Consider the following 27531-nt stretch of genomic DNA (forward strand, 5'->3'; position numbering starts at 1 on the left):
GTTATAACTTTTTTCAGTATTTTAATCACATTTCCTTACTTGTTTATAATATGCTTTGTGCACACAGATTTCAGACAAAGTTGTTATAAAGCAGTGTTTTTCACACAATAGTATATGTCTTTTGTCTTGTGATTTATTCCTTCACGAAGAAAATTAAGGCTAGACTGTAAAGATTTTACAATCTGTTTGCAGCACAGTTTAGAAATCTGTAAAATTAATTGCGAAATTTGGAGGATACCATACCATCAAAACCTTAGTTTTTTTAACCTGGTAATGTATATTTTCTTTTCTCCTTTCTCAACATAAATGTTCACAGCTTCTCTGCTTTCCCACTTTCTCCTCCACCCATCTTCTGTTCAATTCTGAATCCTGAACAAGGCTCTGCAAAAGTTAGTGCCCTCTTACCACTGCAGTCAGCAATGGAGCTCATAGATAACTCATCCACATTGAGTCTGTCCCAGACTTTTGCCCTATTTGGCTATAGAGGCTAGATTAAAAGGTAAATTCTATCTGATAGAATTTTGTTGATGATGGCACAGATCAGATTCTTTGCATTTTAACTGGGATGGGGGGGAGGGGAAGAGGGAAGGGGAGAAGCGAAGCAGAGAAGGCGACTGCTTGTGCCAATCTTATCACTTTCATTCCTATTGCTGTCTTCTAGGATGTCACTGTACAGTGCTCGTTTCCTACTGATTCATGTGATCTTGTTGTGCCATCCTTCTTCATTGTATGATGTCTCTGCCAAACAGGACAGCTGCTGCTTCAGTTGCTGTAGCATTGCCATGAGAAAAAAAAAGCACGGCTGTGTTAAATAGATTCTCTTTCCTCTCTGAAATAATCTATATAATTTAATAAACACTACATGAAGAGTGGAACTGATCCATGAAAGGTCCATGCCTATATGTAAATATCTACATTATTTTTCCATTACAGGATATTTGTGAAGACATATCTGATCACGTTGAACAAATTCATGCTCTGCTAGAGACGGAGTTTTCCCTGAAGCTTCTGTCTTACTCTGTCAGTGTGATAGTCGATATCCACACAGTACAACTACTCTGGCACCAGCTACGTGTTTCTGTTCTGGTTCTGAGAGAGCGTATTCTCCAGGGACTACAAGACGCCAATGGAAACTACACTAGGCAGACTGATATTCTGCAAGCATTTTCTGAGGAGAATAAGGAGGTATAGTAACTAAATTCAATATTGAGAATTTCATCTGTATTTGAAGCACATTTAAAATTGCTAGGAGGACAATTTTAGGGATGTCTTACATGTCTTCTAAATATTTTGCTAGTTTTGTGTTTTAAATGTCTGTATCTGATATCTGTTCTTATTAAACCAAATTAAAGCAAATTAAGGTCAACTTTCAGAAGTGTCTTGCTACTTAGAGGTACATCTTGTTCAAAGTCCTCGGTCTGGTCGTTCATGAATTTAAAGTTCCTATCCAATTCAAAACTAATTTTTTATGTGCGATTAATTCTTCAGTGAAAAGCTTAGACATTTCCCTTCTTGTATACGCAAACCTGAGGCGGCAGTTCTGCAATATGCCTCTTAAAAGTCACATTTTGCCTGAGAAACAATAATGCATGAATCATACATTTTGTACTCTGAAGGGGTGTCAAACTCACACACAAATGTTTTGGAAACCTGGATTCATTTAACTAAAATGCCTTTTCCATTGAATTCTTAATTACTAAATTAGCTTAGTTATGACAATACTGGCCTAACTTCTAAAACTAAAAGAAGATGAACATTTTCAATAGGGTAACTCATGGTTAATAGAAGATACCTTAGCATGTAAAGGATTCTTCATTTACTGAAAGTTCTAAGATTAGGACAAAATGCTTTTGTTAGGATTAGATATATTTGCAGAGGGAGATCAGTGCAGTGAGATTCTGTGACCTGTGTTACAGAGGAAGTCAGAAGTCCCTTAAACATATCCTGTATTTCAGATCACTCATGTTTAAAAAGAATGTGCATATTTCTCTGCTGTAGTTTTATATTTGTCTTTAGCACAACAGAGTGGGTGGTCCTGAAATCAGTGCTCAGATATGGCCAGTCCCACCTTCCACACCCCCTCTTCCTGATGTATATGTACCTGATATTCAGATTCAGTTTCTGTTTTGCCATTGCGTGTAAACCTTCCCTGGACAGTCTGATGGAAATCCACACCTGTCTGAATATCCAGAGTAGTGAAGTAGGATGAAGACATTATTTTATGATGTGAGCTTGGTGATTTCAAGACATAAGGAAGGAGCAGATTCAGATACTAAGAAACAGGAAATGTCCCATCTGGATCTGATTACAACTGCTATAAAAAACATCCTTCCAATACAAGGGAGGACTGACTGGGGAAGGATAGATTATTTTTCAGCAGGGAAAAAGCATGTTGCCAGATAGGCTTACATGGTAATATAAAAGATAAAATATCCTGACACAATTCTTTTGTTTTCCTCCACCCCAACTAAAGCATAAATAATACTTGATAAAATTAATGGCTAGCAATAGCAGGGATACAATATTAATACTAAGTTTGTGCTGTAAGGCTTTGAATAGATTCCCAGAAATTGCTCTGCAGTTTTTAACTTTCAGGTATTTTCATTGGGTATAGTGGTCGTGGCTTTATTTGATGAAAATAAAAAATTAAAACATAGAGACAATCGTATCTGCTTACATCTACCTTTTTTTTTTGATTTGTGTTTCCTCCATATCCTTTCCCAGACAGCGGCTACACTGTAGGACTAGTAAGTGTCTCATGATACAAGTATTATGTTAGGGATTTTCACGCATATGTGAATAGTGAACCTAGAAACCTTTGCCCATACACTTAACCCTTCCTTGGAAAATCATTTTCCTGATTTTCAGTACTCCTTGGGGAATATGATCTGGGAATGACAACGTATTTTTTTATCCTAAGACTGAGAAGTCATCTGGTTTGAAATGAATTAAAGGAAACTTTCACAGACAACAAAGAATTATATTTTGGAATTCACTGCTGTAGGACACTTAGAAGTGGAAAGAAGTTCAAATAATGAATGTGAAAACTAAGCAAAGTTCAGAGGAATTATAGCCTCCTGATGGGGAAGTCCCTATGCTGCTCACCGGTAGAAGCTGAGAGTGTGGGTAGAAATGCTGTGTGCTGAAGGGACATGTATGTATACCTATGTCTTACAGCTTAGGTAGCAGAAAAAGTTTAGAACTGATGTAGAAACAGGATACTGGGCTAGATGGAAATTTGATCTGAACTGGTAGAGCAAATACTATTCTGTAGTCCATGAACCTATGATTTCAAAAATATGTTTGGATTCTTCCTTAAGTCAGCTGTCTTCTGTGTAGTTCTGAAGAGCAGCTTTGACTGCTAGAGTTAACTGAGGAGCTCTGTGGAAGAAGTGACCTGCCAAGGTTTCTTTTGTGTTCAGTGAGACAGTCTGATCTTGTTAGTATTCACTACTCTCTCAGTTCACAGGCTGCACAGTCAGTCACAGCCCAACAGTCCCACCTGGGCTATATTTAGACTGTAGCCATAACACACAGCAATATGCGCAAGCTAGCTGCACCACAATCAAAGATCAAGATTATCACTAGTAAGGTAGCTACCAAAACTTGAAAGTGTACAGCTCAGGCTGTAGTGGCTTGGTTAGAGACCCAGCCCATTAACTGATCAGGCAGTAGCTGTGCTTTTGGCTATCTCAGCAGTGCCATAGTGAATAAGATGCCAGCAGGAAAGGCCACAAAAAATTTTACGGCTTGGAGGAAATAGAGAAACCAGTAAGGCAAGCTGCCTGCCACAATGGAGATGTTAAGAAAATACTTTTTAAAATAAAAAACTTAGTAGAGTTAAGAACTTGAAGAACCAGTTCTCCTTCAGGAATTACCCAGAGACAGATCAGAGAGAGAAAAAAAATAGTTCTGTGTCGCCAGAGTTCTGTGCAGCTGAACCTAACCTGTGAAATTTATTTCACAATTGATAGAGCCAGGATATAGGGAAAGGGTCAGTACAGACTATATTAAAGTACAGTGAATCGTGATGTTCTCAGACAGTTGGTAAAGTCAAAAAAGAAATATCTTATAAATTAGCTCATTTGAAGGAATAAAAAAATGCACAATCATGCAAGTTTAAATATAAATACAAGAAGGTATTAAAAAAATAACCTACAGACAGGAAACATTACTATGTGAAAAGGGACAAATTTTTTGAACTAAGATATTCCTATTGGAAGCCATGCAAATAACTAAATGTAGTATTTTTCTGAAATAAAAATAACAATAAAACCATGGTAATACTAGCATTAAATAATGCTTCTCTGAAGCACACATTTAAGAGGCTGTTTGGAAAAATCACCAAGTAAGATGGTTTAATGCATGTGATTGTAAAGTTTATTAATGCTACTAAACACTTTTTTAAGAGACAAAGGAATGGAGATAATTACTCAGGAGAAATGAAGGCCCTTAGGGCTTTGGAAAAGCTTTTGATTTAGATACAGTTTTACTGTTTCTAATATTTTCCTGAGATTAGAGGGAAAATACAGCTGTAATACTGATCATTGTTTAGTCAGTATTTTCTTAATAAATGCAGACCCAAAATATAAATTTGACAGATTTATAGAAACTTCCCCCCCTAATTCTAGAGTATTGAAAATGTACGATTTCTGGCATAGGTTCTACATCTGGATAGGTTGGTGCTAAATAAAAGATATTTTCAATATCCAAGATTATGCTTGATAAATATCATTCTAATCAATCTTTTCTATAAATAATATTTTTAGATGGAGGTTTTTGGTATTTTTACTTTGAGTAATGCAAGTAGCATGGACATAGTACAGGGCTCAAACATTATGTGGTTATAGAAGATGTCAAACAATAGCCATCTTTATTGAGACTATTGTTCAGATCAAAATCCAATTGTTGTGAGATGAAGAGATTATGAGGTTATAGACCTTTTTTCAGGTATGATGCTTAGGGTCCTTAAACTATAGATTTAGGCAGTGTAGTGATACATGTAGTTCCAGAGAATAATTCAGGCAAGAACCTATTGTGGATACTCCAGAGTTTGCTTTAAGAAACTCCTTTATGAAAATCAAACCTGGGAAGAAAGACCAGTATAGTGATTTAAGCATCTAAAGTTAGAATTGTAAAACATGAGTTCCTGTCCTTTATGACTTTTTTAATGTAGTTTTTGTAAGCATTTGGGCTAATGTTGACTTTTTTATTTTAAATTATGCCTTTTGTATTCTTTTGTCCAGTTGGCACACCATGCCTATTTTTCTTATTCTAGATAGCTTCACGAAGTTACTTAAGTTGAACACTAGTGTAAATAAGAACATACATTTTTTCAGAATCGTTTGATCCTATATTCAAGTTTCTAATTATGTGCTAGGATCATGAAATAGGTGTTAGAACATTAAATCATCTATTAAAAATATGCTTATAAACTGTTGACTGAACATAATTGTGATTGTTATATATACAGGCTGCTTTTGGATCTTAATGTAGTCAGATTTTTTTAGTGTCCTTCAAATAAGTCACCAAAATATTTATAAACAAATTCAGCTTTGATCTTAAAATCTCATCTGCCACCTGAGATGGTCTCCTCTGGATATGTCTGTGTTTCTGAGACTGGAGGACTTCCATTGAGAAGATGCTGACAAGGAGACATGGCAGGCCAGAGGTTTAGGATCACCAGCTATAGTTTCTTTTCCTTGAGCTGTTCTCCATTTGTGCTCCAAATATCCAGCAGATAAATCCGTAGTTGATAATACCTGGAAAAAAAAACATTGGCAATCAACTGAAAGATTGTAGAGAAGCACGGATTTCTGAGAACACAAGATTAACAAGGTGGTTGATTAACAAGGTGGACTCAGCAGTCTCCAAGTTACCCTCCCTCCTGTTTGAGGAATTTAACACATGAAATAGTACGAGTCTTCAGTATGGAATTTCTAAATCCCTCCTTCAGAGGGAGGGTAAGTAGAACTGAGAGCAGAATTTGAGGAGAATATCAGCACAAAAGTAAGTTGCTATTTTTTATGTAACTTCGTGTACCAGACTGAAACTAAACATTTTTCAGTTTCCTAAGAATTTTAATTCCCAAATACTTCAGAATTGTACGTTTATCCACAAGGTACTGCAAAACCAGACAGGTCAGAGATGAATGCTCTTCTAGGTGTTAGGCAGTGAAACATAAAGGTGATAGTTCATTACTTTGTGTGTGCTGTATATGAAAATTAATCTTCTAAAAAAGCACCATTTCTTTGTGTGTTTCAGGACCGTCTTGACTCTTTAACTGAAGTTGATGATTCTGGACAGTTGACCATCAAATGTTCTCAAAATTATTTGTCACTGGATTGTGGTATTACTGCATTTGAACTATCTGACTACAGTCCTAGTGAGGATTTGCTTGGTGCTCTGGATGATATGACCTCCAGCCAAGGGAAAGCAAAATCATTTGAATCCTGGAACTACAGTGAGATGGATAAGGACTTTCCAGGACTTATCAGAAGTGTGGGTTTACTTGCAGTAGCAACTGATTCCATTGCTGCCCAATGCAATGAAGCATTAAATGAGAAAGAAACCCATGTACCTCTTTCAGCAGAAGATGGAGAAGAAAATAAAGACAGAAAAGCACCACGTGAGCTTTCACTAGTATCTTCTGTGAACTCCTCTCTTTCTGAAGGACCTTGCTCTGAAGATGGTGTTTTACCTGCTGATGGCAAATCAGTTTCCACATTAAAGAAACCAGAATGTAATTTTCCACAGCATACCAATGAAAAAGTCAAATATTCTCACTGTGAAAACTCAACTCCTAAGAGGTCCATAAGAGACTGCTTTAATTATAACGAAGACTCCCCTACACAGCCTACATTGCCAAAAAGAGGTCTATTTCTGAAAGATGATGTGTTTAAAGATTATATGGAAGCCAATGATTTAAAAAGGCAAATCTCTCAGATAGTTAAAAATGAAATGAGTAGAAGTACACCCTCATTGTTAGATCCACCAGACAGGTCCAAGCTTTGCCTAGCTTTACAGTCACCCTACACTAACAGTCCATCTGCAGTTAGTCACTCATATGACTGCTTAAATACAATAGGTGATAGAAACCTTGAGTACACAATAAATAATCACTTTAAGGACAGTCCCGTAAGTCTAGGAAAATCTGCTTTCTACAGCTGTAAAGAAAAATCAAAGCACAAGAAGTCTCATGACGCTCCAGATAAAGTGAAAGTTGGCGGAGCACCTGGAGGTATGTGTAAAACTGCTCCATCAATCCAAGTCAAAAAAAGAGGACGTTCTTCTCTACAGAATGGAATTACTTCTCATAACTTGCAGTCTTTGGAGGTGACAGAAACAGATTCTTCTTCATCATCAGATTCTTGTAACCAGAGAGCCCCAAATGGACAATCACAAGGTAAAACTGAGCCTTTTAGTTCACCAACATGTAGCCAAAAGAGTTCTTCCTCAGCTGGTTCTGAGCTTGCCAATTCGTCACCTCTACTGAGAAAAAAGAATAATAAAAGCTCCTCCTCAACACACATCTATACCCAAAAAAGCAGTAAAGATGGTGAGGTCTGGTATGGGTCTGATGAATATTTAGCACTTCCTTCACATCTCAAACAGACTGAAGTATTAGCTTTAAAACTAGAAAATCTGACAAAGTTGCTTCCCCAAAAGCCTAGAAGAGAAACCATTCAAAACATTGATGACTGGGAGCTGTCAGAAATGAATTCAGATTCAGAAATATATCCAACATACCAAACAAAAAAGCACAAAAAAGTGGGTAGAATTTCACCAAGCTCATCAAGTGATATAGTATCCTCCTTAGGTGACAGCATTGAATCTGGGCCTCTCAGTGATATTCTCTCTGATGAAGATCTTTGTATGCCTGTATCTTGCATTAAAAAATGCATTGAAGAAAAGTCAGAAAGGACTGCTGTTACTGAGCCCACTGAAAATGAGACTTCTGCCTCAAATAAATCAGCTTTAATTCATCAACTGATGCAAGATATACAGCATCAAGAGAATTATGAAAGCATATGGGAAAAAATTGAGGTAAGCCAATACTCCTGTGTTCTTCTGATGTGCTCTTGATAAGCCTATATATGGAAATGGAGCCGTGGGCAGGGGTGGAGTTGCTTTCTTGTTTTCTTTTCATGATGAAAAAAGCCTCATCTAGTGGGTACTAGAAGCAGAGAACAGCAGTGATCATTGCAATTATAACAGACTGAAGTTATCTTTAACTATACAGAATTTGCCTGCATTATTTTACTTACACCAATACTTTTAAACTTCACAAAACATTATTTTATTGGGAGAGTTTCTCTTTGCCAAGATCAGGTCCATGATAAGTTATTTTTTTGGATGAAGTGAAAAAAAGAAAAAAAATGAAAATTAGGGATCTCTGTTATATGATTCTGGAATAAGAACTAGCTGCAACAGCTGGCTGCAGCTGTGAACACCCGCTTATCTCCACACCCATCCTCTCCTCTCTTCTGAAGAGTGGATTGAGCTTGTGACAGCAATTAAAGGTAGTTTGCTGCTCTTTGGCCGGAGTAAACCCTTCTAGCTAGTGATTACAGCTGCTGCTCTTGGACTGCAATTTCTCAGTGTTCCTCCTTGTGAAGTATGTTTGGGAAACATTGATCATAGAGTTTGAAAATAATCTTATGAAGTATGTTGTGCAAGGGACTCAGAGTATAAGATGAGCTTTAAACAGAAAGAAAACCAGATGCAAAGCACGCTGCTAGGAAGATAGATAGCTCAGTGATCCATGCCCTTAAAAGCAGCACACAAGAAAGCTGCAGATTTATTTCATGCAAAAGATGTATGCTAGCTATGCTAAATGGCTTGAAAATGTGCTTCTTGAATGGTGAATAAAAAATAATCAAGAGAAAATTTTTGCAATGTTTTGCAAAGCAGTTATAATATTTTAAAGAAATATAAGGTTTTCCCAAACTGCTTGTTTACCAGTTTTTCCATTGCCACTAGTAATTATATCTTCTGCTTGTAAGATTTGTAAAGAACCAATTTTTCAATACAGGTGTTCTTACTGAGGTAAATCCTGCCTGAGTAACTTTGTGGTGTCTTGCTGCGGTATTTTATTTGGACATTCGTAATAGAAAAATAGAAAATTCCTCCCTTATGTGGTGTTATGAATACTGTAAGTGAACTCTAACTAAAAATGCCATCCCTGTGTCACAATTAAGTTCTTTCTTTTGCTAGATCTTCTGTTCCAAGTGGAGTATTGGAAGTGTATCATTGCTTCTTTAATTATTGCCGTTTTGCATTTATGTTAATTCTGTTTTTAATAAGAATTCTCCCTCTCAGAGGGCTTTCCTAATTGCAATAATACATGTCTTAGCAATGATTTAATACTACTACTTTTGTTTAGTCGTAGCTTTGTTTTAAAGAAGTCAGTTTGAAATAAGAACTTAGTTAAGGACAGAAAAGGCATACTTATGCCTATTTGAAATCCTGCTGAAAATGCCTACCCTAACATATTTTATTTATTCAGATTGTAAAACAAACCTAAAACAGCTCAACCTTTTATTTTGGGATAATAGCAGCCTAGAAAAAGCTGATTTTGAGCAGCTTCAAAATCATGGAGAGGCATGTTTTAGCTAGGTAATAGGGATTCAGTATTTTGTTATGATGGGAATGATTTTGAATTAGTGTATATCTGGTAATATGTTGATATTACGAGATTTTTTAATATATGCTGAAGTATTTCTTGAAGCTTTATTCATTTCTCACTTATATAAAATATACTTTTTCATACTTAAAAAGTATGTGGATGTCTTTGCATGGGTATTATCATGTTGTCAATCTGTCTACATGCAAACACAATTCTGTTTGACTGGACCATTTGCTGTTGGATAGGATCACTTTTTTGCTTTGCAATAAATATTGCATATTTTTGCATATTTTGCCTTGCACTTCAGCTAATTCTTCGGCACATGCTGCTTCTGCCTTTGATGCTGGGCATCTCCATTCCAGGGTGCATAACAATTTCTGTGGCAGTTCCTTGTGTGTTTCGGAAGTTGCTTTTTGGAGTTAAATCTGAGAACAAGTGATACCAAAGTATGAATGTTCCACTTACTCTTAAAGTAGAGTTCAGCTTTTAGTAGCTACCCTAAATGAATTTTTAGAATGCAGATTAAACTCTGTAGCTTCTCTTATACTGACTGAAGGCGAAAAAGATACAATATCATTCTCACTGGTAAAGTCAATAGAGTTCTCTGCTGTAAAATGGCCTATTGCCACTTCTCGTATGTAACACTAGGATTCCATCAGTCTCAGAATGCTTTAAGGTTTACTATCTGTAACAAAATTAAGTTTTCCTTAAACTCATACTAATAATGGATCTCTCACTCCCCCCCTCCCCCATTTTTATGTGCAAACTGAGAAATTAAAATTAAAAACTGATCATGGGCTGATCTAACAAAAATGCATTTTCAATCATAAAATAATAATAATAAATCTTCTTCATGCGGTTTTATCTCCTTCTCTAGAAAGCAATACTAGATTGACTAGATTGACAAGGCCTCCTTGTGTTGTAATCCGTGGTCACTGATAATCCTGTCTACTTGATTTTTGAGGGCACTATTACAAATGGTACAAGTGTGACCATTTGTCAGACATGCCATTTAAATGAAGATGTGTTTGCCTGGCAGGCCTTAGTTGTATGGAGAAAATTGCTGGATTTTTTTTCTGGTTATACAGACTTGCAGCTTGTTTTAAAGCATGCTTCATTTCTATGAGAGGCAGCTGAATTTGTTTTGCAAGAAATATTTTGGTTTCTATCGATCCCATCTTTTTAGCTCCTCGCATTTAATGAATTTGCTCTCAACTCCAATGGCTTTGTATTTTGTCTGAGGAACTCAGTCAGTCTTGGCATTGGATAGTCACCTTCTCGACATGTTAAGGAAATAAAATAATGCTGCTCTCCATGTTTTTCTGCTGTGGGTTAGAGCATGCCCTAGGGATCCTACAGCAGAGAGCTGGGTAAAATATTCTGCTGCCTTCCAGGACCCAGTCAGGGATTCTCTCACACTTGTGCAACCATTTGTCTGCTCTGAACCCAAGATCCCTCAGTGGAGCAGAGATTAAAGACAGCTTTTCCAAATTATTGGGGTAGCGGAAATAATTTTCCTGTCAAGGAGGAACTATAGATTGAAGCAGTCTACAAAGCAGAGTGAAATATTAGAGCTAAACTTGTAAGTGTGATGAATAACTTGTGTGCTTGGGTAGTAAAGATTTGCATTTTCAGAGGGTATTCACAAAAGTTGACTAAAGGTGGGTAACCAGTAGGTTTTTGCAAATGGTTGATGGGCGTGTTAGAGCAAGTTTATATTGGAGATGTCACTGGGAGTTCACTGAGCAGTGGAGAGCCAGTTGGTTAGAAAATGTCTGCAGAACTGACACAAAGGGGAAATAATTTGTGTTGTTTAGATTGAAAGGAGAAACCGTCGCTCCTAGGCAGAGAATGGACTGATAACACACCAGTGCAGTTAAGGCAGAAGCTGGATTGCTTTAGGGGAAGCAAAGTTTATTTTGTTTGGAGGTGATTTTCATCACTGGGGGGAAAAGCATGCATAGAAGACAAATGAAGTTTGGGCTATGGGGCTAAGGTACTGAAAAATTAATATGAACTGATAATGCTGATGGGGCTTGCTAACAAATTAAAAACACAGAACTGAAATCAGTAATGACAGAACAGGTTGACAAAGCAAAGATGATTAACAGGGAACAGGACTGGTTTATTCTGGATTACCAGATAAAGGATTTTTAAAGTGGTGTAGTGCTCCCCTCAGCCCTTTTGTTTTCAGTAACTCAGTAACAGTGCTTGTAACTGACCCTTCTAAGATAAATGGATTGCATATTTTTCCTGATAGAGTGCTTGCCAAAATTTGTTCATCTCTGAAGCTTACTTATATTGCTTCATACAATTTAGATTGAAATACTGCTCTTGGTAGATGACCAGTTTATAAAAAAAATAAGTGAAAGAGGTATCAGATCCAGAAATTCCTTGGCAACTACAGTTTTCTCAGCAGTCTTGCTGCTTTGTAGAGCATAATTGAAATGCCACTTCACATTTTGTACTGAGAGTCAAGCTTGTGCTCTGTTGCTCTGAGTCTGAGGATACTCCCCTGCTTTGAAAGGCCACCCCTCAGTTTTCAAGTTGGTTAAACTTAATAGCAGTAATGTATACATACGAACTCTCACTTTCACTCAGAAAAATGCTTCTTTATTAGAAGATGATATTGCAATACAGTGAACCTTCCAGTCCTTCAAAACACTTAGTTCCTGAGAGTTTGTTTGCATTTTAAACAGCTCCTCCAAGTACAATCACTTTTCTTTGGCATTTGCTTTACCACAAATTGTCTTAGCAAATTTGTCACCAGCAATCTTTGCAAAGCCAGCAACTTCTATGTAAGCTGTGCAAATTCTGAATTTGTAACTTTACATCTAAAACTCATTGCCTGAATTATGTTTCCTTAATGAAACACATCTATTCTGGAATATATGCTTGTTCAGAATGGTTTGAATTTCCAGCGTTAAAGACCTCAGAATGATTTGACAGTGAGCAGTTTTAGATCAGGGATTTTTTACATTATTTGGCAAGTCATTCCAAATAACTCGGGGGGGGGGGGGGGGGGGGAAGGGGGGAGGGGAAGAGAAAGAAAAAATCTGTTCACAAACAGTTTTAGTAGCACTGATTTGAGGGTATGTCTTTACTAGTATTTAGGACTGATTGCAGAGGATACGTCTACATCCAATGTTTGGCTCACATCTAATGTGATACGTTTATCTGCAAAAAGCCTCACAATTTGTTCTTGCGTACATAGTTGGATGCCATACCTCACCTCAGGGATACCTACTAACAGCTTAGATGAACCAAGGAACAGCTGCTTTTGCATACGTGATTCTGTGAGCCCTCTTATTCTAATGCTGTCACTCAGATCAGCTTTAAGTGACCATTGGCTTTAGAACCTAGAGTCATGTCTTAATCATCAGTATCACAGTTTAGCCACAAGCCTGTACCAGACCCATCCAGATTATTGATTTGTGAACTGGAAACTTTCTAGAATATGGTCAATGATTGTTTCTTACATTCTGGATCTATTCTAATAGGCAAAAGAGTGCAACAGTGCTTAAGGTGAAGGAAGGAAGCAATAAGATTGCAAAGAGATGGACTTCTTGCTCTCACTGTACCAAAGAACAGGCTCAGAGGTGAGCAGTGGGTGCCTGCTGACCTACCTGTAAAGCCAGTAGAAGCTCCAGATTTAAAAGCGACAAGGTGATAACTTGGAGAACTAATCAGCATTGACTTTAAAGTAATCTTAGGATTTACTCCTTTCTACCAATGCAGAGACATTCTTTATTGTCTGGGATAGTTCAGTGCTTCCAATTCTCTCACAGAAAGGCACTCAGAAACCACTGAAGTAGGTTTGGAAGCCTTCACTGATGGCACTAGCTTTCAAAACACAGACAGAAAGAGTCAAATTGCTATTGGGAATTTACTTCAGGGTGTGTGGTGGTTTAATAGGAATCTTCTTGGGTCGGTCAGGACTTAATTCTTTATAACTGCTGCCTTATGGGGGCAGGTACTGTGATGACGGTTGGTTGTTCGTGAAGAGTTTGAGGTAACTTCTGAGCTACCCTGTTAACTCGTTACCGTATTGATTTTAGGGCTCCTTGAAGTGCCACCGTTATTAAAGAGAAAACTATTGAATTTAAAAATGTGGTTTCTGATATTCCTGTAAATAGGGAGGGGTGAGAGACAATGCTCATTGCCTTATACTTTCATAAGTATATGCCTTTCCCAGTGTTTTAAGGTCTAGCTGTTCTGTTACACAATATACTTCAGCTCTCGGTTACTCATGTTTTATGTATTGTCTGTGAGGAAGTACAGAAAGATACAGTATACAAAAATCACTATGTACTATTCTAAATATTTAATTATTTAAATAATACATTGCTATGAATTTCCACCTAAATCAAATTCCAGTCTATCTACTGTCGTTCATGCATCATTGCCTTAAAATGTGTACATGCTGGAGATGAGTCAGAGCAAGAGAAGTGTTCAAGAGTCTAGAGAGGATTAACCTGAAAAAAAAGACGAAGTCCACTTATGTAAGATTATTGCATAACTTCTCAAAATGTGTTCATATCTTTTTCTTCTTGTGTATCTTTATATATTTTGACAGCAACTGGTTTTTGATCCTTCATCCTTTCCAGTATCTTATAATCCGGAATGAAACATTAAACCGTGCTGACTCTTAAATCATAGTTGTCATCATTAGGCATCAGAATGAATACAATTTGTGGTAAACATGGACAAGAAACTCTCACAGGGTTGTTTCAGGCTGTCTATATGCTTATGCAGGCATTTGAAAGTTCTCTTGAAAGCAACTGGAAAGGCAAAAAATGGCTTTCTTGCTCTTGCTTTAGGTTTTAGAGCAGAAATTATAAACTGATCAAACACCTGAGCTGTCCTTAGCAAATCAAACTGGAATCTTAGCTGAATATTCCTTTATTAACAAAGACTTATTTTTGAATACTGATTCTCATGTGGGTCAAGTAAGGTTACCTGATCAAGAGCTAGATTTCCTCTGGTTTGCTTTGGACAGTGATTGGAATCTCTCCAGGATGGCAGAGGGAGAACCAGCAAGCAGATTTTAGGTAGCAGACAGTGTAGATGTTCAAGTCACAGTAACTTAACATTATTAATTGATTTTTCCCTGCTGATGCCAGCATTTGACTTAATTAATATTTCTTCATTGTGCTGTATAAGATTAAAGACACACAGGGTAATTCAAAATGTGAATACTTCTGCACTATTAGCCACTGAATTATAGCAGCTACAGTAAAATTGGCTCAGGTAGACCCAAACTAGGTCAACCTCATCTATATACATTGCAGTCAAATCTTCTACAGCACCGTTGAGGTACAGAAAAGCAGACAAAAATAGCAGATATGTTAGAAATAGTGAAGCTTCAGGGGTTAAAAATAAAGAATAAGAAGACAAAAGAAAAAAAAAACAAAACACCACGGATTGCTTTTATTTTATTCTGGAAGCATATTTAAATTTTGGTGTGCAAAATTAAGTCACAGTTAGGCTCCAAAGAGGGTGTAAAGGAGTGTTCACTAGAGACCACTGAAAAAAGAAACTATCTAAAAGGAAGGGAGATGAATTAGGAAGCAAAAGAAAGTCAGTTAATGGAGGAAATAATAGTGACAGGGTTTCTTTGGAGGCTGCAGGTGAACAAGAACAGAGTGCATAACAGGAGGTTAAATTAGGAAAGCAGAGGAATAATAATGGAGTAAAGAGGTGATGAATTTTAATCTCTCCTTGCTGTCGCCATATTTAGTGAATAGTGGCAATCACCATTTTCCCTGTTTTTAAACTCAGAAATCTTAGCTGCAAAACAAGTTCATAGGTCAAAGAATTATAATACCTCTTGTGAGGTGACAGGCTTAGCCTCTTCTAGCGAATTACCCTTGAATAATAGGAAATGCTGAATTAAACTTTCTGATTTTGAGAGGGAATTGTGGTCATTATATCTTAAGTCAACGATATAGCAGAGGTCAATATATTTAGCAGTTACAATAAGGAAGCATCTGTTCTGTTTTAGTAAAAAGTGATTTTTCCTTTCTTTTGGGAAACTTTTAGATGTGGTGATGTATCTCCCTCTTGAGTCCATAGCTTGTTACTGCACCTTTTTACAGAGTTTCTCATTTCCTTCTCAAATGAACGAGACTTACGTAACTTTATAAATGTAGTTGTTGGAAAGTCAGAGATTAAATAAAACATAGCTATAATCTTTCCTCCCTATGAATATATTTTTGCTTTAGTGTAGTCTCCACAACTTTTTGCGGCTACTTACTTTATTCCAACAAATTTAATGTTGGAATATTGCTCTAAGTTTAAAAAGTAAAGGCATGTGTATCCCAATTATTAAACTTTTAAAAAGTATAACCTGTCCGTGCATTTCTACAGATTTTGTGACATATTAAAAAAACCCAAAACCTATCCTCCATAAAAAAAATCTAATGGCTATCTCCCTGCAAATATAACTGTGATTTTAATTATTGTTTAGAGAAGTATAGTTGTATTATTTAAATAAGCAGTGTTTAATCCTGCTTTGTGACCATCAGGTCAAGAATATAGTAGCTTTATTCCTTTCTTAGCTTTACTGGCTAACTTACTGAATAGGTCATGTAACGAATAATGAATTTAGTTTTTAACTAAAAGGCACTAAAATCCTGTGGAATGAATTTTGTGCTATTGGGTAAAGGTATACAATTTGGCTGTTTTCATTCTTTTAACAGGATTTTTTCTCTGATTGGGAAAAGGTAAATTTTTCAGAAGTCCAAAAAATCTCTGTTCAGTTGACGTCATGGCACTGGGCCACTCTTTTCAGGCTACAGGAGCAACCAAGGTGTATGTATATCATGTGCAGCTTTTCAAGGAATTAAATGCTGGGGAAGGATCAATTATGAGATCAAAGAGTAAACAAATGTTGGGAACACTTAGGGGAGGTGCCAGCATGGCTCCCATTGAGTGTTCTCCAGTGCTGCCCAGCATGTGGCCAAGGTAGCAGCTGACCATCGGCTGGAAATAACAACTGCACAAGGGCGTTCCACCTCCTGTCTGCTGCCTGAAGCCCAAATACTCAGGGTATGCAAACCAAGGAATGGTGGCCAGCCATAGCTGTCTTTTTCAGAGCAGAATAAAGCTGTATACTAATATATTGCAGAGGCCATTATATGGAAAAAATGCGAATGAGGACTAGTTTATCTTTTTGTTGCCATTCAGCTAATTATGAATACATATATTAGCTGTAAAACAATCTGAAAATAAGGTGTGTTGCCAACTCAACATTTAAAATAATTACATGAAGAGTCAGTACAGTACTTCCAAGTACCCTTACATCACTGTAAGTTGCTTCAACATCAGTAGTTACATTGGCAGCATTTTTTGAAAAAGGGCATCAGAAAACCAGCCTCACTGAAAATTAAGACACTGATTACAGACTCACATTATCCACAGAGTGCAGATCAAGGTTGATTAATAACAAACATTTTGTACGGAAAGAAAGGGGACAGCTCTGCACAGCTGATTTGATTTTAGGCTTATTTGTAGAATAAAAAATAAATTTGCACTTAGGAGCAACAGGTCCTGACCTAACGTCTACATTTTCTATTCTAGCTTAGAGCTGTTCAGAGTGGAGAAAAAAACAGAAATTTGGGACTGTGAAACAAATGTGAATATACTGCTGCATCATGCCACAGGACATAGCAACTCATTTTGGTGCCTGGTATTTCTACCAAAAGACAGGCCTCTCCCCTGTGTTGTGCTCAGGGTTCCTCCAGAATCCAGACACTCATTCCAGCTGCTGCTGCAGAGTTAACTGTCTGGGAGTCACTGGCACCATTTTTCCCAGATTTATTTGCTGTTCTTGTTTTTCCCTGGTTACAAATTTCTGGAGACATTGCGTTCATATCTCAGTCCCTGGTTTACTAGCTGAGTGAAATGACTATGTGACCTAAAAACATTCATGTCTTTTAGCTGATCTTTAGATATGGCAAGTCTTTGACTTAGCATCATATGAGGGCAAAACCTAAAAAGGCCTCAATTTAGGATATTTTATGCCATGTTACATAAGAGAAATTTTAAACTTATCCTGATGTTTTGGGCACCTGTATTTATTCTCCACCTGCTGCTTAGGCCTCTTGGATTTTATGTAGAGAAGAAATGACTGGAAAAAAAGTTACTTTAAGAATAGTGAGAGTTTCTGTGAGACATGACCAATAACAGGCATTGCTTTTTGAGGATAGATATATTTTCAGAAACAGCATGTTCAATGCTAGTAGTACAATGAACTTCAAAGACCAGACTTGAATGATCATTCAGAAGTTTGTCCATTGCACAACTCACTCACAACATAACAGTTGCTGACTGTTCTGCTATTAACTCTAAGAACTTTTGCATTCCTGTTTTATTCCCAATGACCCAAAGAACATAACTGTGTTTTGTTTTGTTTTTTTTTTAAATTAACAAAAAGAACTGTCTTGTCCTTTGCTTATATTTCCTCCTCCTCTATTTTTCTCTCTGCTTATGCCCCATTTCCTTATTGTCTGTTCTTCCTTTCTGTGTCATTTTCAGAGCTATTGGTAACCTTAAACTCCTGGGTTTTCCATTTCTGCTGCTTATACTCATCACTCCACAGATTCAATACTGTTTCCTAGGGAACTTTTTTCCAGTAACCTTAAAATTTTACACAGACTAGGGAGGAGTGCTAGAAACTTGTGAATACAGATTTATACTGAAGTGGTTTTCTGGCAAAAGCCAGTAAGTAAATACTTACTTCTAGCCATCACTTCTGATTAGAACATCGGAAAATACTTCTTTAACCAATGTATCTCTGTCTGCATAACCCAGTGGCAACAGAACTTACTCGTGTAGGAGTGGTGGGGTTTTTGTCAATATTGCTTTCACTTGTTAGCGAGGATGCTTTAGCTAGCTTGCGCGGTGGTGTTTTTCAGGCAGTATAAATTGCCTCCACAAGAGGGCTTGCCCAGGCTGTGCTCCAGCAAGCGTGCTCTTTCCAAGGCCAGGCTGCAGCTCTGTCTTTGCCACTGCTGACTGGCACTGTGGCCTGACAAGGAACGTGAACAATTTGAAATAGTGCCTCAACCCCCCTAATATTCAAATTAGTACATATGATAACTGAGGAGGCAGATAAGCAAAATAGTTTTGTCATCTAAAATGTGAAGGCGTATGTAACAGTTTTCCATACAAAGAAGGAAGGATATGCTGATTTTCTTACTTGGTTCCCAGGAGTGCTTTGAATATCACACCACTTTTGAGATACAGCACTGGCCTCCTGTATTTTCTGAACCTGAACTCTGTCCTCACAGGAATAAATGCAGGAGGCCTAAAAATTTATCTGGCTTTGCTTGTTTCAGCGTTACATCTCCAGTAGGGAGCGTGGCCTCCTAAGTATGAGAAGAGATAGAAGCCATTTTGTATGACTGGCACTATTGTCATTAGAGCAGATGGCATCTCTGGAGGTTTACAACCAATCCATATTGCTGTTAAGTTCATACCAGATGATTCTTTAAATGATGGATGAGATGGCCTTTCCTTTTCCTTCTCTTCTCTCCACTAGTTCCCTCTGCTCTTGAACCCATGCAAAATCAGAGTGTCACTGGCCTTTCCTATGCTGCTATGTGACATTCATATGCTTAGCTGCCTTGGCCTCAGGGCTACATGGATTTTTCTCCCCAGCAGCCCACAGATTTTGCTTCTGTGGTTCTAGGTGTTCAGTGATTCTTCAAACGGCTGGGGGAAATGTTAACTAGTAGTGTTGGAAGCTTGTCTGCTAAGAATATATGCCTCAGGAACATGGTTTAGGAAGCATTTGGCATACTTTTCCTGTATCCCTCTTTGCCCCACAATCTGCTGATACTAAGAATATCCTTTTTAGATCCTATACATTTCAAATAGCAGTGGAGGCCTTGCTACAATTGTTTTAAATAGAATGTAGATCTTCACCTTGAGCACCAGGTGAGAAAAGGCATAAAGAAAGAATTACGTTTGTGCCTCATGGAAAGGCTTAAGTCAACTACAGAGATACATTTAGGAATTATTTCTTAATATTCAGATAAGTGTAACCTGTTCTTTGTCTAGAAGCAGAAATAAAGTCAACAGTCACATGGAGGCAATGAACTTTTTGTTGCACAGTCAGGTTTACTGTCTTTAAACATAGTTGTTTTTAATGGATTGAAAAATAGCACTTTGCATGTTTCACTGTATCATGCTATTTAAGCCTGTCCTACCTGGCTTTTTTATCTAGAAGGCTTTAGGAATCTGAGAACTTCTTAAAAATCTTTTCTGCCAGTCCTACTCTAGTCAGAACACAGTACGGAAAAGCGCTTAAAAATGTTAGCAAATCTGTTCATTTAGTAGTGGACCAAAAGGTCCATAAAAATTAAGACTACCCTATCACCAGCTTTTAGGGATAAAGCTAGAACGGAGTTAATTTGTAGTGTTTTCCAAGGCTTCTAAGGACCGTGCTCTGCTGTTCTCACTGTTTCAAGACTAGAAGTACTCTCAGCTCTCCAGTGAAACGTCCCTGAGAATTTGAGATATGTCTGACTGACTTTGCTTGAGATAACTTTATATTTCTATATATTAATGCTTCTTGTTTTCCAGCATCAGAATGCATCCTGGGGACTTCAAAACGAGGAAAAGTCATGAGCCAGTGACCATCCTGTGCTATCACTTTCTATTCTGTAACCATATAAATCATGACCAATTATATAGATGTCCATTAGGGAAAATATATTCAGGAGTCATTTCTAATTGTGTGTGTGGTAGGTAGTTTGGTACAAAGCCTAGAAGGGCACTCATGAAGGATTTGTTTAATTTAGCAGTTTTAAAAATGCTTAACTAAACATTATATAGCAGAAGATGAAGATGTGGCTTTACACACATGTCCACTAAGAAAAGTGTTTAATTATCATTTCCCTGTTTGGAAGGAACATTGAAGTTTCCCATTTTCATAGGCTGCGGTTACTGAGTATATGTGGTACTTATTTAGCAGAAAGCTGCCAAGTTATATTTCTGAAGTGTTTTGTAAATGAATGTATCCTGAACTGCATATGAAGTATTGCCATCCTACTGGTGTGTTTGGTCAGTTGCATGTTTCTGTGAGGTCACTGTCTGCCACAGAATCTTGGCAATATCACATAAAGAATATTTTTTATTGTGGCATCTTGGTTCCTTTGGGATCCCCAACATCTGTACTGCTAATGGTTTTATTGTTGCCTCAGGGTCTAACTCCAATTAAATTGACCATGGCAGTTTGTTGCAGCCTCATCCGCTTGAGTACCTGTATTCTTTGACTTACCTTTGCCTGTGAAGAAAGCACACTTTTATCCTTTTGAAAATAAAGTCCATGGGCAGGAATGTGTTCCTCCTGAGACTAATATGCAAGTCCTTTTGTGGTTAGACAAAGGGTTTTCTTAATGCATTCTGTGATAGAAGTGCCCTTAGAGCCAGCCCATCTGTGTACACAGACCCCTCTGTGAACTCAGTCTTTTTGTAAATTGGGAACAAACTTTACAACACTGTCTGCTTGCAACAAAATTGGACATTCATTTTTAAGCACACAGCCTCATAACCAATTCTTTTAAGAAGAGAACTCCCTTTGTGTAATAAAAGGGAAGGTGGAGAGAAAAAAGGTCAGGGGTAGTGATTTAACAAGCACTGTTGTGTTGTGTTTCCACACCAAGGTTTGTGGAATACAGTAGACTTTCTACTGTCACTCTTAGCTACCATGGCAGATGATTTTTAATATATTTGAATGTAATAGTTTGGCATATGTCTTTTATTCCAGTTTTAATCTTAGTCCCTGTCATCAGAAGGGCTTTGTACTTTTACAAATGCAACACCCAGAAGTGCCTTTAAGTATAAGCCAGCATACATGTTAAATTGACATGTTAGATTAATAACTGAGTGGTGTTAACACTGCACAGTTTAAAATTAGGAGCCAGAAAGGTATTAAAATATTTTGCTACCTGTGTGACGTAGGCACGGTAAACCTGGGATTTTTTTCAGAAAAAGTAAACCCAAAATTTGGTCTAGGCCTAGTGCCATAAAACTGTCCATAATGGTGTTAACTGGGTTCAGTAGCATTCTTTGTGTTTTATGGTATAATTTTGGCAATGTTAATGCAAGTTTCTGTGCAAATATCCAAATTCCCCATCTAAAGGAATTTTATACCAAAAATATACTAAAACAGTCTAAGATACTGCTTATTTTTGTGTACCAAAAAAAGGTTGTGTCTGTTAATATAGTGAAAATTCCATGGATTTGTTTTTTTTTGGTGTTTTTTGTTTGTTTTTCTTTTTTTTTTTTTTAAATTTGGTAACCACAAATGTGCTATCTCTTAGGCTAAAACTTAAATTACAGAACTGGGCTTTAGTCTGTTACCATTCTAAACGTGGTCTAATAAAAGCTGGATTTGCAAAGTGATAGCTGCAGCTGAGAGGGAAACTTCCTCCTTTCCTGTTCCATTCAATTAATGAAAGCTGAACTTCAAAGTTTAAATGAGATCATTTGAAGTGCTAAAATTATTGACCACCAGAACTGTTTACTTTCCTGTGTGACTGAAAAAAAAAAAAAAAGAGAGCTTGTAATGTAAAAGTAAAATTAAACCTAAACCGTTGAAATGAGGTTAGGAAATTTTAAAAGTTCCAGTGCAAGAAGTGGTGTTAGCTTAGCTGAGAGTTATTTATGCATATTTTAAGTGACTCACTTGATAGTCAGGCATTTTTTTCATGACTGTGACAGTAAAAGCTTTTCTGGGTGGTCCTAATCATGTGCTGCTCAGAAAATTGCAATCCAATGAGAATATGTCTGAGCAACACCCCTGACAGTCAAAGAGAATAATGCACAGATATAATCAAGGACTGAAGCCTTTCTACAGTATCACAAGCACTTATGTTGTTTTAATGAGTTTTGTAGCTATTATCAGAAGATTTTAAGTTGGTCACCTGCTTGTTATTTTGCTGACAGCCCATGCATCTCCTCAGCTCTACTTTGTCCTTTATTGACCATGAGCATTGGCTGTGCCACCAACCCTAGGGGACCATGTAGCTAGGGTCAGAGGGTACTAAAATTTCTTTGACTGACTCATTTGGTGTCAGTAAGCATCAGCCTCAGGTCTGCTGCTCCAAACTAGGAAGTGAGAAGTTAATTGATGTCTATTTCTAAAAGAGGTTGGCCTTCGGCCAGAGATGGGGTGAGCCTCTGAAATTCAAAGGGAAAGCACGGGAAGAGACTGTGGAAGCTGGAGACACACAGGGAGTGATGGCTGACACAGGCTCATCTTGGGCTGTGCCAAAGAGCAGTAGTGGGGTGCAGGTAGTGAGCAGTGAGGTGTAATGCATAGGTGTCATTACTAGGGAGGAATATACAAATAGAATCCAGCAAAACAGGAAAAGGAATGGACTCAGGCACAAAATGCTTGGGATGCCAAAGATTGCCTATTTCTGTGTTCATTTTAAGTATTTAATTTTTCTGACACACACTTGGGACAGGCAGAACACACGCAGTCCTGTTAAATGTAATGAATTGCATGTGAGACTTGTTCATCTGAGCACCTCTGCAGGCCTTGCCACCATGCTCCAGGGTTTCTTGTACTGGCAGCATACCACCACAGCTGTTCTCCCGCTCTGTTATCCCACATGCCAAAAAGCAACCAGGCTGCCTAACCCAAGAGGCTTTCATCAGATGTACTGGATATAGGGAGCCCTGCAGCCCTGTGCAACAGCTGGGGATCTGTATCTTTTGTATGCCCTTATATTTAACAGCACAAAGGTGGGAGGCAAACTTCCAGGTACATCCTTTTGCAGCCTGATACCCATGCAACCCTTTGGCCTCTGAGCTGATTCATCCCTGCCCTTTTTAGATGACTCATAAAAGAATTCTCATGTTTTATGATTAAAAAAAATTTAGTGTTCTGGTCATTAATGAAGAAGTCTCAGGTTATTTAGTTAAATACCATCAAATTTACTTTTAATTCTTCAGTTAATTCATTTGTTCGTTAGTTCTCTAGAACAATTGAATGAAGTATATTTTCATTCTAGAAGACACCAAAGCAGACACGTTGAGTTACAACTTTCCCCCCTCCCCATCACTTGTCTTTTTCATTCTTATCCATTCAGAGCAAATAGGATTAGGCTGCAAAAAATAACTTTGTACATGCCAAATTTCAAATGAAGCCAGTTTTGCTCTAGCTTTGTTCAGGGATATGTGATTAGAACTTCCTTCTTCCTCCAAGGAAAACCTGTAGAGTTGCCATGAAACAAAATGGAAAGCTGAAATTTTTAAAAAGGAATCTTTAAAAATGTTCTGTGTGGTGTATGGGAACAGCTTTATCATTATTTGCAAACTTTACCACAGAAGTTGCTACAAATCATCCAACAAAAATCCAGAAACATTTGTTTCTGTACTAAGCAGCATAGGATAAGAGTAGCTTTATGCTGTGTCATTTAGGGGCTTGAGTTTCGTAGTAACAGCTAGCTTGCTAGCACCATACAAAGCTATTGCATCTGTAAAACTGAACCCAGCTGGTAAAAAAACTGGATTGTACTGGTGCTCCTTTTTTTCTTCTGTTCTGTTCCTTTCTTTTCTCTCTGAGGAATTCTTCTACAGTAACTTTCAGCTTCAATGTGGCTGACTGTGGGTTTTCAACTTCCAAGAAATTTTGATAAAAAATACAATAGTTTAATTACCCATTACCAAAGCATGAGTTGGGTAGATCTTACAGTATTTTCATTATAACTGCAGTACAGTCTAGAACAGACCCTTACCTAGTGTAAACCAGCATACTTCCTCTAAAGTTTATACCTGTTGAAACTTTCCGACTTTAAGAATGATAAAGAAAAATAATTATCTACAGAATGAAAAATATAAGTTCAAACTAAAAAAGCAGAAAGGTAAGAAGTGTTTAGGAAGGGATGTAAAGTGGTTACATGGGGATTTTATAAAATTAAGAAAAAAAAAAAAATTCCTTTCTTGCTTAAAATTTGTCATCCTGTAAATTTATTTATTTCACTAAGTTCTGGATTTGGATTTAAGATTGCATATTAAGCCTATTCCTTGGTATTGATATAATTTACGTTATAATCTGGTTTTGCAAAGCACAGTTTAATGCCCTGTCAGAGTCTCACAATAGATTTCTGTAAGATTTTTTCCTTATTTTTTAGAAATTATTTTGTCTGAAGCTTTTATTTGGAATGTGTATTCTTGGAAATATGCTAGATGGTGAGAAAAGCAACTGTTGTAATGCTGTTTGTGTCCCTGAGTACATGAGCATCATTAATTGTGTTCCGTTCCAACTAACTCTGCCATCTTGATTACACAGAAATGGCTCAGTGTTGGTCAATCTGCAGAAGGGCAGCAGCCCCTCTGTCAGAGATGGGTTATGTTTTGGACTTGCCCTTTGTTATGAGACTTGAGGAGATTAAGGACCTGGATTTATATTTGTGACAGGGCTACATGGACCACAGATACTGCAGATGCTCCTTCTCTGAGCACAACAGAACAGGCAGTCAGGTCAGCAGAGCAGAACCTTTTGTACCAGGTCTTGATTACAGCTTGTGGCGAGAGCTGGCCAGGATTTAAAAGCCTGTAGGTAACTATGCCTTGATAAAAAGTCAAAGGCAAGTTAGGAGAGTTCAGCATCAAGAACAAAAAACTATTGCTTGTTTGTAACTCCCGAGCCACTATGGGGGTTATGCTTGTACAGGTTTCAGTTCCTAACCTGGAGCTGCCTCCAGGGCAGGGATGAGTCATGAAGGTCGTGGCTGGGCAATAAAGGTGGCTCCTTCCTGCTCTCTGGCATCAGGCCTGTAAGTCTATCCTAAAATAAACAGGATGGGCTCATAGGCACTGTTGAGACAGAACCGCACCAAGCACGGGGCGTTGTTCTGATCACTAGGTGGTAAAGAATGAAGCAGGAACCGCACTACTATAACGGAATCTTACGCAGAATTGGAGGTAACCGCGGTTTTCCGTTGCGCGCGGCTCCGGACGCAGCGGAGCGTTCCACCGGCGGTTCCGCGCAGCCGGAGCTCTGCTGCCCTTGTTCGCCCACCGACAGCCGCCTGACGCGCCGGCACGGCGCCGGCAGATGGCGCTGTGGGCCCAGGCACGGCGCGCGGGCGGGCGGGCGGCGCTCCCTCCTCCGGCGGCCCAATGCTGCCCCGTCTTCCCGTCCCATCCATTCCCTTTCTTTTCCCTCTGCTGTTTTCGGTTTCTACAGATTTGCGCTTTTGAATGGGTTCAATAAAATTTTATTGCCGTCATTTGAAAAATACGAGGGTTATTGAGATTTGTGCTGCCTGCCGGGATGTAACCCACCGGGGCTGGCTGCAACCGGTGCTCCCCTCTGCCATAGGGCTCCCCTTGACCACCGTGTCCCCAACCCTGATCCTGAGGTACTGTGGCACTAGTTCTGTAAGCATTACCTCTTTTATCTCAGATAACTTGTCTCATCACCGTTCCGTAGGATGCTGTATCTATTTATATTTTCCCCAGTTCCCCAAAGTAGCCCCCAGGTGTTGCCTGTGCCCTGCTGGGGCCTGCTATGCCCACAGCCCACCTCATCGGTGAGGCTAGGTGTGAGTGCCAGGCTGCTGCAGCCTGCTGAGTTTCTAAGCACCAGTGTGAAGTAAGACTTTAAAACACAGGCACGTTATGTGAGGGGTCAGAGTAACTCACTCGCTAGTAGTTGCTTTTCATACTGGTGCAAGCCTTTTGAAGGCATACAGACAGCAAGTACTGCAGGCAGATGTTATACGTGTCTGTCTCCGTAAAATACATGACGCATATACAAGAGAGAGCCTTTCTTCATTTTTTTTTGTGCTTACCATATCACCTTGTCTCTCAAGGACAGCACATTGCTAAAATGCAGGCAGAGATTTATTGGAGGGGCTACAAGGACTTTACTCCTCCTGCTCCTCTCCCCCTCAGTTCATGTCTACCTCTACTCTGCCAGTCTGGCATCTTTTATGTGCTGGTGTAAGCTTGAAGAAAGTAAGCAACTGAGCCAGGGGAACATCTTGCCCCTGCTCTGTTCCATGATTTGATGTGGGAAACATAGCCCTTGGGGCACGGTCTGCTGGGGGAGAGGGGATGTAGCTAACTTCACTACTTGCCCAGGGTGGAGGCATGTCGTCTCAGTTACCATATCGCCTGGGTTGTTTTTCCTATCTTTCTTCCCTCTTTCTGGAATGTTCTGATAAACAGTCTACAACAAAACATGCAAATTAGAGTTTTCTTCGTTGTAATGCTTTGAGATATAGTGAATTCCATGAGCAGAGATGGAAAATAGCCTCCTCATCCTGAGGACTCACGGGGAATGATGTAAAAAAACCGTAAGAATAATTAAAACAGAGTCTTCAGAGTGCCTCAGTGAGGGCTGTCATGCCTGCGGTATGCATTGGAGTATCCTGCCAGAGGCTAGCTTTGGTTCAAAGGCACCATCACTTCATCTGGAAGCCAGGAGCTGATTATTCGACCCTGCTTCATGGCAGTGTTGGGCCATAATGATGACTCTGCTACCATGAATTTTGAAGGAAAGGTGGCTCTGCTTGGTCTGGATTATCACCATTGCACTTTGCGCAACACAGCTGTACACCAACTGCTCAAAATCCTGTTTCTGTCTTGTTTAGAATTTCAGTTTCATGTGCCACTTTGGAGAAGGAGATTTAGGCTCCCGAGTCACTTAGGAATCTTTAAAAGTTTTATGCTTAGCTTGCTTTTAGCTATCTGAATGGATTAATAATTAGCAGAAATCATTCCATAAATGTAGCAGTGAGAGTAAGATACTGAGTGGGTATACCAAGTTGTTGTCCAACTGGAAATTAAAATTCTTGCCATGCTGTGAAGTTCATAGTTAATAACTAGTAATATAACAAGTATTAGACCTAACTTAATCTAGTCTTGTGATACTT

General features: G+C 38.4%; 1 protein-coding gene across 7 annotated transcripts in view; it reads left to right on the forward strand.

Moving 5' to 3' along the window:
• The window catches only part of AKAP6 (A-kinase anchoring protein 6), a 280658-nt gene that overhangs the window by 83303 nt on the left and 169824 nt on the right, over positions 1–27531 (forward strand). For all 7 annotated transcript variants that reach the window (XM_061463486.1, XM_061463487.1, XM_061463485.1 and 4 more), the window contains 2 exons: positions 934–1185; positions 6265–8046. In XM_061463486.1, coding sequence (XP_061319470.1) covers positions 934–1185; positions 6265–8046 — 2034 coding nt within the window. The remainder of the gene's footprint in view (positions 1–933; positions 1186–6264; positions 8047–27531) is intronic.

The sequence above is a fragment of the Pezoporus flaviventris genome, unplaced genomic scaffold, assembly GCF_033815535.1.
Source record: "Pezoporus flaviventris isolate CSIRO_AGI_PZ_B2104156 unplaced genomic scaffold, CSIRO_AGI_Pfla_v1 ptg000036l, whole genome shotgun sequence".
Taxonomy (NCBI): domain Eukaryota; kingdom Metazoa; phylum Chordata; class Aves; order Psittaciformes; family Psittacidae; genus Pezoporus; species Pezoporus flaviventris.